The sequence below is a fragment of the Diuraphis noxia genome, unplaced genomic scaffold, assembly GCF_037042655.1.
Source record: "Diuraphis noxia isolate RWA-SAM2 unplaced genomic scaffold, SU_Dnox_SAM2 contig0001, whole genome shotgun sequence".
NCBI lineage: Eukaryota > Metazoa > Arthropoda > Insecta > Hemiptera > Aphididae > Diuraphis > Diuraphis noxia.
Genome location: NW_028301711.1, coordinates 17,639,743 through 17,655,840, shown reverse-complemented (window position 1 = coordinate 17,655,840; position 16,098 = coordinate 17,639,743). Strand labels below are relative to the sequence as shown.

Here is a 16,098-nt window from a genome sequence, read left to right as displayed (position 1 = left end):
AAAATTATTAAAATTGATTAGATATGTCAAATTTGTTGGTAATAATTTTTTTATACTTACAGTTTTAAGTGTGTCGACATTGTTGATTTCTATATTCTTTATTTTACAGTTCTGACTAGCTTCTTTTTTATCAAAATCTATACTAGTAGGCACAGTAGAGTGCCACTTAAATTTTTTTTTTTTTTTTACATTTCTTACCTTACTATCAGGTTCTATTTACCATAAAAACTATTTTTATGAAGTTTTAGAATTCTGAATCAAGTTTTACTGGTCGCTCAATGCATTTAAAAATATATTAATAGTAATAAATATATAAATATTGAAAATTAATAATTTATTATTTTCCGTCAACTCTATACATAAATGTGAATACTTTTAATACTTTTGCATTATGTCAAATACAAAATAGTTATAAAATTAATAATACAAACAAAAAATATTAGACATTTAGAGATTTTGAAGTGTTTTTTTGTTTGGGTCAGGATACTGTTGACGATGTTTTTCAACGACTTGCAGTAAAAACTGTTTTTGTTCCTCTTGATTGGTCAGAACTGAATTAAAAGATGAAATTAAAGACACTCCTCGCTCTGCTATGTCATTCACAACTTTTAATGACCCCACTGTTTTCTTTCCACTTAGATATTCTTTATTAGTTTCCCATGTGCTTGGATCAGTTCGTAAAAAGTTTGTTTTAATATTTAATGCATCAAATAAATGTATGGTTTGATTTGTCACTAAATCTGATAAGTTCTTCTCAGCCAGTTCTACTGCTCGTATTTTTAATTTTTTTGCTTTACCTTCATCGCTCCCTAAATTTTACAAAGCTGATACCATGCTCAATTTATTTTCATATGAAACATTGTTATCAAAAAAAGATAGACCTACTAATGTTGGGCTCGAGTACCACAAATTACGAGAAAAACATTCTAAAGTTATTTTAGCGATTGTCTTATTCTCATAAGCTTTTAAATCATTTATAAAGTTTAAATCATTTTTGGGGGCACTAGCAGCATTAGGCGATGTAAACCAATATTTAATATACACTTTGACAATAAAAACATTGAATGTTTTTAATCCATCGAGAACTTCGGGTTTTAATTCAAACTGTGATCGAAACATATAAATTTTCAAACAGTAAATGATTTTAGACATCCACCTTGCTCTATGGAATGCTCCGGGTGCTTGTATTGTAACCTTTTCACTTATATTTTCTCCAAGAAATATCAAACTTAAATGTAGTAATTCTTTGTAATCATCTCTTGGCTGATAAACTGATAATTGCTTTCGAATAAAATTGATTATAACATTTTTTACGGGTATTATAAGAAATAGAGTCGTCCGACATTGCACTTTCAAACCCTTGTTTATTTATATTTTTCCAGAATTTTGAAAATGTTTTAAAAAGTAATAAGTCAGGGCCAGATTGATGTTCAATTGGAAGAGAATTAAATACTTTGCTGATTATTATTTCAAATATATGATGTCTACAAGCTAGACCTAAGAGATTTCTTCCGATTTTTCGTTCTAAAATAGTACAGGCCCCCTTTTTTATACCAGTGTTACTAGCTGTGGTATCAAAACACATAAAATTTACTCTATTTACAATATTCCATTCATCCAACAATTGAAATACAGCGTTTGCTTGTTCTTCTCCAGTTCCTCTGGTTAATTTTGGTACTCCGAGTAGTTTCATTACTCCTTCTCCTGAGACTAAAACTGCTAAACGATCAACTGAGTCTTTAGAAATTAATTCTGGTAATATTTTACCATCCCAATGAACTGTAAGTGCAACTTCAGGTTGATAATCTTGTTTGATTTCTTTAGCTATATTTTCCCTATGCGTTCGTCTCATTCGACGGATTGTTTCTTTATTTAAAGCGATTTCAGAAGTATTTAAACCAATTGTTTCAGCTGTAGCAGTTAATATATATGTGGCATTACGATCACTAACTTTTGTACGATCGAGTGCTGACGCAACAGCTCGATTAATTATATTCCTCGGACGTTTTCTAGGACATTTTGGTAAAATATATTTTACTTCTTCGTCACTATCACTTTTCTCACTACTGCTACTATTACTAATACATAATACTGTATGTTTTTCGATTTCTAGACGTTCGCTTTCTTTTTTTTTTCTTGATATTATTTTTAAGTTCTTTTCAGTACATTTTTTTTCTTTAATTAACAATTTTTTATCAAGTGCACCCATCGATCCTCGTCTACCCTTCTCTCTTTGTGCTTTCAAAAATTCAATGTCTTCTTGTAGCTTAATTAAATTCATAGCCTTGGCATGGGCAACATCAAACAAATTGTCTAAATTATTTAAAAAATGGTTCACTTTCATAACCTGTGTCTCTGTTTGTCTGGTTGCATTTTTTTTAATACCAATCCATTTCGAATGTAATTTTTTGATCTGATTTATTATATTATAATTTTGTTTAGTAGGGATTCTCGCTTTATTCCAAAAATCTAACAATTCGTTTGTAGTTATATGAGCACTCTTTTGTATCGAAAAGTTGTCTTTTAAATGCAAATGTAAAAAGCGGCCAAGTATTTGTCTATTTGATGGCAGTTTAGATCTAGTTAAAGTTTCACTTGTGGTGCCAATCAAATAAATACCACGATTTTTCGAATTTGTATAAGACATTATATTATGTAGGTACTGTACTAATGTGTTATATTTAAATATTTATTTAAATCAATTACAGTGTAAAATGTACATACCAATAATTTAAGTCAATACAATTGAAAGGTCTGCAATCTGCATGTGTGAATAAGTGAATAATTGATTGTCTTGAGAAAAAAAATAATGAATTTAACTTCACTTTAATATAATAACAAACAAAATTTAACTCACTGGCATACGAATACTAGTAGAATGATACGAGTATTAACAATTTAATAGTTAATATCAAATGCATGGGTAAATAATAATCAAGTTTAATAATAAAAATGTAGATAATCAGTTTTATCTTGAAAAGTAGGTACCTTACAGAAAATCATATAGGTATAAAACTTTGAAACGCGTGAGCGACCTCGAAATATGTGATTAACTAAATTATATTTTTACCACAGCTATTTAATAACATATAAATCAATATTATGAAGTAAGATATTAGAAAAACAATTTTTTTTTTTTAGCCTATATAGTTGAGTGGCACCCTAAGGCACAGTCCTTACATAAATTTGATCTTTGACTTGATTTGACATGATTTCATTCTAAAATTAATTATGAATTAAAATTAAAATTAAAGGGTACTTCAAAATTATAAAGAGCAATTTTTTCTTTTTTTTTTTTAGTGTTAACTGTTTATACTTTTGATAAAATTATATAAGCCCATATTCTTTTATTTATTGATATTTTTTGTTTTTATTTATATAATTTACAATTTGTTACAGAATAGAATGATGAGTAAAAGTGATGAAAGAATAATGGCTTGAGTGAAACACAGATTAAAGAAACCTTTCAGTAAAGGCACTTTGACAGTTACTAATTTCTTGATATAAATTATATTATTGTTTTGACTTACTTCCTTTTTACCATCAACATTTACAATAGACATAGGACACCTCACATTAATCTGGTCTTTGACTTGAACTTGTAGTAATTTGTTGTTTTCATTCTAAATAAATAATAAGTAGGTACATATAAAAATCAAAAATATTAAATAATACCAAAACTTTTATTTGATACTTACAGTATCACAATTATTACTACCGTCCACATTCATGTCATCATTAATTTTATAATTATGAATCTCTTATATTTTTTTCATCTACTTGTAAAGTAGGAGTATCTGTTACAACCTTATTATGAACTTCATTAGGCTAAATCAATTAAAATTAAATATTAATGAACAAACAATTAACAAACATTTATTTTAATCAAGATTAACCACATTGCTCTACTAAATATTTTAAGTCCCTTGCGGCCTTGCACAATTGTTATTATTATTATTAGTATTATTCTAAACTAATATAAAAGCATCAAAAGAGTTTCAGCCCTCCTAAAACAACAAACACTATTCCCTAAAATAAAGAAATAAGATTTAAATTAAAATTTTAAAATTTACACTTACCTTTATTTTAAAATAAGTATTTAATTTTGTAGTTGTTCTGACTAAATTTTCTTCTATTTCTTTTTTTGCTTTCGACTGTTTTCTGAACTGAAAACCACTTAAACGTTTACGTTTATTTGCATCAGCTATTTTAAAAAATAAAATGATAATCCACTTGAATATAATAAAATTACCCAATGTAAATAAACTATGTAAAAATTGTAATAAACTCTTAAGCCTTCGTAGTTCGTTGTAGGTACGTACAATTGTCACTTTACGTCGTATGATGAAATACTGAATAGTGAATATTGAATAATATAAAAATATAGCAACATAACACTCTGACAGTGCGAGACCATTTACGATTTACCATCAAAAAAAAAAAAAAATATTTATATTAGTATATCAAGTTATTATCATGTCGATTATTCAATAACAAGGAATACATTTTCCGAAAAATGGTTAAAAATAGCTTGTTAATTACCCGCTTAGCACGGACTAAGATATATCTTAGTCCGTGCCGTTTAGTCACCCGCCCCCGCCTATGGGTCAACAAGCCAGTGTAGGCACAAACACCACGAGTGTCTCATCACAGCAAAATTTTTGGCTGCGTTATCACTTATCAATAAATTTTTACCAAATCAGCTGTTATCATAGATTGAATAATTTTACCGCCAAATTTTAAATATATTATATTACATTATATTATTATGAATTATATTATATATAAAACTTCAATTATTGAATTCCCAGATAATTTTTACATTTATTTGTAGAATGTTTATCAAGATCCCATTGAATTCCCAAAGCACTCACTATCTATTTGTAGAAAGTTTATCAAGATACCCACTAAGTCTAAAAATCATTTCTTGACTGCGCTATTTACTGAGATAAATTCTTTGGTTATTTTGTTTTCAAATTATATTTGTGATTTTGTTTTATTTTTATTTACCATAATGGAATCTGAAATAAAATGTTCAATATGTGACAAAAACTTTACACAAAAAAAAAATCTGAACGCACATTTACGGAATATTCATAACATAGAACCAGTGTTTACCGATTTTTTGTGTGATATTTGCAACAAATACTTTAAAACTAAAAACACGTTGGATACACATATCAAAAAGTTTCATCAAACCAATGATAATGAAGGAAAGAAGAAAGAAAACTAGAATAATTTGTCTTAATAGTGAATGTAAAGAACCTTTGTACTCCTATGCTAAATTGAATATTCACTTATCTCAAATACATGGATTTACTGAAAAAGTGAAAGAAATGAAATTTCTAAGCATCCCAGGTAATAATTGTGAATACTATTCGTTTATTTATTTTTTATTATTTACAAATAAAAATCATTAAAAATTTTAATCACAGAATTTGACACATGGAAGAGAGGAGAAGAACAAAAAAGTTTTTCAATGTTTGTTAAGGATAGAGCAATGTCAAAATTTCATGATGGATGTAGAAGACAATATTATTATTGTCATCGTTCATATAACTATGGTAGTACGAATGAAAACCAAGAAAAAATGGAGAAAGCGAGAGAAACTAAATTCATGGAAAGTAATAAAATAGATGGAACTTGTCCATCAATGATGAAAGTTACATATATAGAACATGAAGGGACAGTTAACGTTAAGTTTTGGGAAAATCATTATGGCCATGATCATGAAATTGGTAGAATTAGAATTGACGAAGAAACCAGAACAAAAATTGCTGGTATTACTATACATATTATATACCTATTTAAATTATTATGCATTTAATTTAATTATTTTTACTAACTATTATTTTTAACTAACCAATAATTTTTATTTTTCAGCAAAATTGAAAGAAGGAGTAACTTTCGCACATATTATAGATTCAATTCGTGATCAAGAAGTGACAGATGATACTTTAAAACGATCTCTCCTTTTGGACCGTAAAGATCTGCATAACATTTCACGAGACTTCAATATTGATTATGCTACAAAAAAACACAAAAACGATGCAATTAGTATAAAGTTATGGGTTGAAGAGATGAAGACATTAGAAAAACAATGTCCTGTTTTATACTACAAAGGCCAAGATGAGAATGATTGGAACGGAGAACAAGGAGTCTTGGATAAGAAAGATTTTACAATCATTTTAATGACAAATTTTCAAGTAGAACAACTAAAAAAATTCGGCCACAATAAAATTTGTATAGATGGTACTCATGGCACAAATGCATATGATATTCAGTTATATACTATTGTAACTGTTGATGAATTTGGATCAGGTTGTCCAGTTGCGTTCTGTTTGTCAAATCGATCTGATGAGATAATTTTCCAATTATATTTCAATATAATTAAGCATAAAGTAGGTGTTATTAACTGCAATGTATTTATGACTGATGATGCTCCAGCGTTCTATAATGCATGGGTTGTTGTTATGGGATCTGTTGAACACAGACTATTTTGTACATGGCATGTAGACAAAAACTGGAGGCAAAATCTATGTAAAATCAGTGGAGGACCCGAAAAGAAAACTTTTATCATTCAATCTATGATAACAGCTGATTTGGTAAAAATGTATTGATAAGTGATAACGCAGCCAAAAATTTTGCTGTGATGAGACACTCGTCAAACACCAGTCCATAATCATAAATTACAATTTACAACACATTTTTCATAGATAAAATATTTCATCTTAAAATAGATAGTAGATATTTCAATTTTTGTGACCGTGGCGAATTTGGAGTATAAACTAATGGAAAAGTACCATCTTTTTTGCCACTCTATAAAATATTGCTACTTTTGCCACCCTGGGGCATTTGCCCTAATTGCCCCCCCCCCCCCTTTGCACGGCTCTGCATAACTTCCTTGGTTCCTTGCTATATAATTGGTGTTTTTAATTGTAATAAATAACACTTCTTCATTATAAATGACTCGAAGAGATGTTTGTTCATCTTGTTCCCGTTGATTACAAATATGTTTGAATCTTTCTAATGCCAATTGGTTTTCTGGACGAGTTTCATGACCTATCATCAGAAAAACTTTCGAAGTGTCGTTGTTTAATACTTTGCCTTTTGCACGACAACTGAAAAAGAAAATAATATTTAAAATATAAACATATATAGGTAGTAGGTACTAACTAGTAAATAGTTACTAATAAATTCTAAATTACATATTACCTATTGGTATAAACTATTACTTATTTACACAACCATTTAGAATGAAATCTACGCTAGTATATATACAGCAAGATTTCTGGTCAGCAAAATAGGGTTATTTTAAATCTATATTAGTCTCCTTGGACAATAAGTTGAAAAGACATAAAACAATTTATTTTTAAATTAAATTTATGACTTGAAAATATTTTAATATAAAGAAAAGGAAGGTAGGTAGTTTTTATAATGAAATATTATTGTTGATTGTTTAAAATTATTATTTACCCAGCTCTCCAGGATGCACAACGAACAGTAAAATGTATTCAACATTGTCGATTTTTCCAATACCTATGTGTATCCATCGTCGTCTTTGTATTTAAGTCCTGTGCCTCTGGAACCACCAATCTCACGAATAACTTTCTCCATTTTTTAATTAAAATTAAAATATAATTAAATATAATTAATTAAATTATTATTAAAAGTGTTTTATAATTTGTTTTGAAAACATTTCGTACACTATATTATGGCATCAATCGCTCGTAACATTCATAACTGTAATGACTGACGAACGATTGAATAATGAGGGTTATTACGATTTAACGAAATTTAATAATATCATTAATCTGGAAAAATATGTAGGTACCTATCTTGAATACTGAATACTACGGGTTTAACTTCTAAGGTATTTAGACATTAGTATTTAATATTTATTGAACGACTTAAGATACCTATTACAACTTTATAAGTGTTAAGATTTACAGATTTCTGAGAAACTCAAATGTTCTTTTCTCTGTCATTATTTTAGATTCTGAGTAGTTTTGATTGTCTATGTACGTAATAAGTAGGGCATGGATTTTAAAGCACAAATAATAACAAAAAAAGGATAAAATTGTTTGAAAAAAGCAAAATAAATGCGTCACCAAAAATTAACTTAAAATTTACTATAATAGGTATAAAATTGAGTGAAAAAATTGTAATTAAAAAAAGAATTACCGTGTATTTTTGATAGATTTGCAACGAAAACAGAATAATAATTCAATTGACAATAACCGTTTAGTCCATATTCTGGGTTTTTACATTTTTTATTAATTAAATTAATTTTTTTTTATTACCATTGCATAATAAACATTAAAATGCCACAACTGGAATAATATTGCAAAAAAGCAAAAAACGCATTTGCATAAAAAAGCCGAAAAACCAAAAATAAATTCGTTTATTTAGAATCAGAATGATAACAAACGATATTATGTACAAAAATTAGATTTCTATATGTTATATAAAAAAAAAGCATGTGCTTAAAATCCTAGCCCCCTATGGTGACTTTAGTGCAGATAAGTATTTGAAATATTATAATGCTTCGATTTTCAACTTCAGTAACTTTTTTAGTGGAAAAATAAATCTAATTTGTGCATTTGGGGTCAAAATTCCCAGTAGTTTTAAAAAAGTCCAAAAGCGTATTTCTTTAATAAATTATTCTTTTAATTTTTAAAAAGTTCTTGAAAACTACTGGGAATTTTTAATGCGAACCCCTCAAATGTAGCCAAAGAAAGATATCGAGGTTAAAAATCGAAGCATTATTTCGACAACATATCATGAAAGGCTTTACTCTGTAAAATATAAAAAACTGCAATAAAATAAAACATACATCAATACATCATTGTAAAATCTTTTTTTTAAAAGTAAACAGAGTCCCCCTACTTTAAATTTGCCAAGTCTAGCACATATGAATTAATAGTTTTACTAGTTGATTTATACAAAAGTATCAACAACTATAACTTTCAATAAACCAGAGTTTAAACTGGTTTTCATAATAACGCATATTATAGTGCGGAGATTGTGTTTAAAGAAAACACACAATATTGAAGATTTTTAAAAACCAAAAATCTTCAACATAATAATTTTCAAACCATTTCTATTGTAAATTATAATAAAAATCAAATATTAAGTAGAAAGTGGGTTTCACCATCAGGCATTCTTGCAAAAAAGCGTGAAACTAAATTAAAAATGTTTTAATTTGTTTCGGCATTAGTACGATTTCGGATTTATTTTTCGATTTTGTCGTAATAATTATCCAATAACTAATGGTAGGTAAATAAATAAATCGCATTTATTAATATAATATAACTATAATAGTAGATATACAGAGTGGACATTATGATCCGTGTGACCATATTATATTATTTAGTAATATTTACTTACTTTTAAATTATATCCAAACATTTTTAATTTTCAAAATATTATAAACATTGCGGCCTATATAAATCGGTGGTATGCGGTATACATACGATTTTAGGGGTTTAATATAGGCAAATAAGATAAGGTTTCTAAATATTTAAGAATAAAATATATTTTTAAATAATAATTATTAAAAACCTAGGTATTATCTTTACACACGCAATGTCATATAAATTTAGTAAAATACCCATGCGAAAATATGCAACATAAGTTTTTGTACTTCGATTGTATGTATCATAAACCAAATTTGTATCGAATCAGATACTGAGCTCTGATTATAAGTGCCTATACATTTTACGATATGTTTTTTATTAAAGTACCTAATTTATTTTACTAGGTATTTGTAGGGGAGATGAGGGTATTGGCACCCATCTAAAGGAAATTGTCCATAAAATCTTTAATAATTGCAGCAGAAATACTAGATCTATTTTAAAATATACCTAAACTCATCTTCTATTGATATATACGAACTTGAAACCGCTTAAAATTCCATAATATTAATTAATACCAAATTTAAAAAAAAACATTTTGGGCGGCATTACCCTCACATGAGGGTAATACCGCCCACTAGGAGTCTAATGACGCCCATTTAATTTAATTTTACATAATTATTTTTACTTACGCGAAAATCATGTATAGAAACTCATGTATATATAATATATATAGTGGAATGGTATTCTAAAATGATTATATAATTTCTTTAACAATTTAGTATTAAACACCTATTATAATACCTACCTACAAATAACATTTTTTTTTTTTGAATTGTGATTTTGAATGAAACATAAAATTGTAACGTCACAGAATTTTGACGCTTTTTATTATTAGAATATTACATAATATCATTATTATAATCTTATAATATGTCCACGTCCTATATAATATAACTCATAGTATTTCCATAATCTCTATTATTATGCATGCGCTCATTAAATATTATAATGACAAAAACACTGTTATGTAATACTAGTCCCTTGACCTCCCCCACATGCAGTGTCCATCGCATCGATGTCACAGAGGGCGCTCCGCCGTTGCTCAGTTGCTGTCGGGCGTCGCGGTCGTAGCCGCTGGCGTATACGGACAGGGCAACCTGTTTTCCCACTAATGTATATTATACGAAAGTTCCCGACGCAACGCACTGACCAACCCCCTACCCAAGAACATCGAGACGCCGGAACGGCCTATGACCAGCCACCGACGTATACTACCGAGCTGTCTGTTTTTCGCCACCATCGATGACCGATCTCCGGTGTTCGATTTTTGTTTCTGCTCAACGCCATTGACTCTCGCAACACGTCTCCCGGACTCAAACTTTTTGTTATTTGTTTTCACCATCGGCGGAATACCACCATGATGGGCTGAAGTGACGTCATAGGCCCGAGGCGGGCGAAGCCATCTCAAACATCATCAACTCAGTACAAGCAGCCGTCGTCAAATATTATTTTTCCCCCAACATTCCCCTTTTTTCATTTTGATTATGTATCACCCTAGTTTTTTTATATACTCAGATTTTCCTCAGAGGTGCCCCGGTAACCGTCCTGCGGAGCCGTGGGTCGTTTTCTTTAATACATCTAAATGTATAATGCGTCATACCGACGTATGATTATCATTCCGTGCCGGTAACCGCTTGTCGGAGCCGTAGCATTATCTTATATATTTTTTCCCTATATTTTATGCACTTTGCCATGTGCCAAATATTATATATTTTTGAATTGCACTTGCCATGTACCTCATTTTATATTATTTTATTCATATTGTTTAAAACACACCCTTTTCTTAAAACCGTGTAAAATATGATTACCTTATATTTTGTCACATTTTTTTATTAATATTATTTATTTTACATTTTTTTCCCCAATATAAATCCTCGGCATTCATTTGCCGTTGCGTGTATCAAAGCCTATGAGCTCCACCGACTTGGCCTTCGGGTCATCACGCGGTGCGGCTCCTAGGTCACGACAGAAGTGTTCCCCTTTTGTCGTGGGTGGTTTTTGGTAGGTAAAATGCCCGAATTCTCACAAAATATAATCTAATTTAAATTCAAAAATGTCTTAGGTATATAATAATTCATATTTTATATTATTTTTCAGTTCCTACTAGTAGTAAGTGCCGGTTTTGATGATTAACTACAGGGTATAAATAATTATGATATTATTTATAATAACAACAAAATACTTTTACTTTATTTAACATCAAAACAAATTTAACTTATTTCTAGTTAATATTTTATAAGTTTATAACAATAAAAAAAAATTCTCACTTTATTAAACATCACAACAAATTTTAGTTAATAGAAATAAAAAATAGTAACTTTACTTATTAGGTACATATAAATAACATTATAACATCACAAAATAAACAATTCTTCATTAAAAACATAACAGCATCATAATTAAGTTTTTTAATACCTAAATAAATAATTAGGTACATTGGTAACCAGTCTTTTGGTAAGTAAATAATGACTATTAGATCAAGTTGTTTTTAATATATGTATAAAAAAAATTTAATTAATTCTAAGTTTTAAAATTATTACCAATAAAATAATAGGTACCTTGGTCACATCAAGTGTCAATTTAGGTACATAAGTCACATACATAATTTTTATAGTTGTCATGTCCAGAGCATTCCTTATGAGCCCACTTTTTACACTTTCCACATCTATACCACATCTCAGTCTTACTAAATTCATTACAGATTATGCATATTTCATTTTCAAATTCATCTACTTCATTATCAGAACTATCTTGGCAAAGTGCATTTACCATTTCTTCGTCACTTGATGTTTCACTATTTATGTTTTTTAATACTAATTTTTTTTTACTGCTTTTTTAGTTGCTTTTTTAGTTGCTTTTTTCTCAATCTTTTTTTTCTTTTCTATATTCTCTTTTAATCCTGTATAGTTTGATTTTCTTTTTGAAATTTTTCTTTGCTATTTTTCTAAAAGAGCATCTTTCTCAGGAGTAGCTGTCAGTATTTTGGAACTACCTTTTCTAGAATCATTATTTTTTTTATTTTTCTGTTTTTTGGCATTCAGGGGAGAAATATCTTGAACAGATACATAGGTATTTGAGGTTTGATATGTGCTGACTTCAATATTTACACCATTATGACTGATATAACTGTAGTAGTTGGTTCCATAATCATAGTGGCTGGTAAAATATCTTCTTCAGTAAATATATTTGGATTATATGGAACCACACGATTGACACGAAATCCATTCTGAGCTTTTTCTATAGTTGAAATTCGAACATAAGCATCTTTGAATATTTCAGCTACATTATAAGGAGTTATTTTTTGAAATGACAACATAATTACACCATTACTACGACAATAATCAAAAATAGCTAATGTTGAATGACTACAATGATTGTCTAGTAATAAGAGCACAGGATTTTTTTTGGAGGCAAAAGATAAACTTACAAAATGGTTTAGCCAATCTAAAAAAAAGTCTTCATTTATCCAACCTTTTTTTGAGCAACTATAAATTGCTCCAACTGGGCCATTTCTGGTTAACTGCTCTGACATACGTTCGCGTGGAAAAATAAACATTGGGGGAATATAATTTCCAGAAGCACTGATTGCACACACAACAGTTATATTCCTCCCTCTTTCCCAACTTACTGATTTTCCTAATTGTTTTACACCTTTTGGACCAACAATTTTGGATGGTGTAGGTACAGTTGAGATGCCCGTTTCGTCAACATTGTATATACGATCTGGTTTAAATTTATGTAATAAAAGAACTTCGTTCAGGTTAGTAAAAAACTTTTCTACAAATTCTCTATTAAATCCTGATATTCGGCCTAGGCTAGTTGCTTCAGGTTTTCGTATACTCAGATTTGGATGTCGTTTTAGATATGCTTGAAACCAATCTTTACCAGCAATCTGTTTATTTTTATTAAATTTATGTTTCATGCCATTTTTTTCTGCAAAATCATAGGCGACCTTACGTAGTTCTAATGGAGTTATGCCATAAAACATTTTTGCAAGATAAATACAATACTTTTCTAGTTAATTTTCTTGCTCAGGTGTAAAGGTAGAAAAACATCCAAAACGAGGATCCGAATTTTAATTTTGTTTCAATCTATCTTTTAAAGTATAATATGGAATACCTAAACAAATATAACTATGTATCACTATATTTTAGTGAAATAATGAAACAATTTTACTTTAAAATATTACTAAACAAAATAACCATAAAGTTTTGCACTTTTCCTAACTCCCTCACCACTTCGTACATTATTGATTGCTTTCACTAATGTTTCAGAATTCCATTGACACGTTTTACCCATAGTTATCTTTAAAATAAAATGTTTAATTAAAATTTAATAAATTGTATAAACCAATTATCTAATAATTCATGTCGGGTAATACCGCCCACTGGTGAAATCAAATTAAAATTTACATACTTACAGCTTAATTTCGGGCCGGTTGATATTAGAAGAAATGCACCGAAAAAATAAATTTCGTTATAAATGTGTGATAAGATCAGTAAGCAATTCGGTGTTGATATGGATGAAATACTAAGAGGTTATAAATTAAGCTAGTATCAATATCCATTTAAAATCTTTACCAGGTATCGAAATAACAGGGTGGGCGGTATTAACCGATGGGCGGCAATACCCGCATCTCCCCTATTATGGTAGGTAATAGGTATTGGTTTAATGTTTACCTAATAGGTACTGGCTACTTAAAACATTGCATTTATTATACTATAATTATTAATTATGCTATATTAATATTAATATAGCAACTTGTATTATTATTCACACTTATTATTCTGTTATTAACAAATAACCAAGTATATTATTAGCCAATACCGACTTATCATAGAACAGAGTCAAATTGTTTTTGAAGGTATAAATAGCTTATAATAATTTATAATAATATACGTATAAACGATTTAAGTCTCTGCAAAATAATATTATTCCCATAATATTTTTAATCTTCCACAAAATAATTAAAATTCTTATTCTTTGCTGAAATATCTAATTGTCCCCATGTGTCTTTAAGATTTCAATTTTGGTAGCTTTGATATAAGCTTACGATGAACCCCGAGTACAATTTTCAAAGATTTTCACCAAGTGAAATATTTTAATTATATTAGTGAAGTATAGAAAAATATTTTAAATATCAACATGTCTAGAAATAGCTTAAAAATAAACAATGAACATATTGATAATAAATTATACAAAAGTATAGAAAATGATATATTATATATATATATATATATATATTCGTCAAAACTTAAACTTCAGAGACTCATAAAAATATTTGTGGGACTACGATCAACTTTCAATCTTAATTCCAGTAATAAAACTCACGAGGAACCTATATAGTATTGTAGAATTTTAAGCTTTTTGACGTAGCATACATTTTTTATCAACAATAATATTTAAAAACTAATAAAAATTCGAATTTTCTTATGCCTATAAATAGCTGAAAAGAATCAAAATGTTTTGAAAATGTACCTATACGGCTATATATGTATACCTAATGTCCTAAATATTATAAAATTTTAATATTTTTTTTTCATAATATATACACTAAATACATATAGTCTGAAATTATTTTTTGCCCTTAATATTAAACCTACACTTCATAGATTAAATTAGGGAATACATTAAAATACAACCAAAATACCGTCCCAATTTTATTTTTTCCAATTACACAGTAAGTTATCATTTTAGTTTATCGCTATTATTAACATATTATAGATACATATTATATACATATATATATATGTATATATATAAATATGCTTATAACAGATATGATAATAGAGCAACAGACATAGAATAATTTATTCTGTGCTACAGATATCATATTTAGATCTAAATAAAATCTAAAAATCGACTTTAATGCACTTATCAGCTTTTTCCACAATGGTACAGAATTATATCGGGATACTCTGGTTTTCATGTTATTAATCAATAATAACATTAATAGGTAACTAATAAGTAATAACTGATAAATGTTAAATTTAATAACTGTTAAACATTTTAGTTTATAAATGCCCGTATGCATACCTATCATTTGATATTTACCAAAAACCATTAAGACGTGATAGCAACATTTCTGAAAATGGTTTATACTTATAATATATAAATATTAATAATAATAATATGCTTTGATATAGAAATATACAATATAATGATTAATGAGCTGTCATGTATACCTAATTTATCAATATACGATAATATTGAAAATGTTTACACAATTTCAAGTTTTTTTTTCTCGTGTCAGGCACACCATTATGTAGGTACACTCTTTAACTATAAAAAAGTATACATATAAAATAAAACCATAAATATAAATATAAAAGACAAACAAATAGATAAAAATAAATAAGCAGATTAAAATAATTCAAAGTCACATAAATGGTAAATGGTTGTCGTTTTCTGGTTCATATGGTTTCAGCCCAAAAACAAGCTACGTCTTTGGCGTTGTCACTTGCATTCATAACATCATCTTGTGTGCATGAGTAAGGACAGATTGGGCATTGCAGAATGCATTCATTGACTGTTCCATCCCTCATTCACAAGTTGTAGATGTTCCTTAAAGTAGTCCTCATTTCTTCATGTTATTCTTAGTGCGTCCAACTCCTGTTCTCATTCGGTTTAAAGTTCTCCAAATGGGCCATTCTAGTTGAACAATTTCAAGTAAGTCACT

General features: G+C 28.4%; 2 protein-coding genes across 2 annotated transcripts; one reads left to right on the top strand and one right to left on the bottom strand.

Annotated features, from left to right (window-relative positions):
• The first annotated feature begins 5,207 nt into the window (after positions 1–5,207).
• Positions 5,208–6,620, top strand: LOC149060062 (uncharacterized). Its single transcript, XM_089227600.1, has 3 exons — positions 5,208–5,358; positions 5,436–5,819; positions 5,884–6,620. Exons 1-3 carry the CDS (start codon positions 5,208–5,210, stop codon positions 6,618–6,620), a joined length of 1,272 nt encoding a protein of 423 aa, XP_089083726.1.
• A 106-nt stretch (positions 6,621–6,726) lies between these two features.
• On the bottom strand, positions 6,727–7,617 carry LOC149060061 (uncharacterized). The gene is given in 4 exon segments (XM_089227592.1): positions 6,727–6,788; positions 6,901–7,121; positions 7,477–7,541; positions 7,543–7,617. Coding segments are annotated over 4 exon segments (423 nt in total).
• Between the last annotated feature and the right edge of the window lie 8,481 nt (positions 7,618–16,098).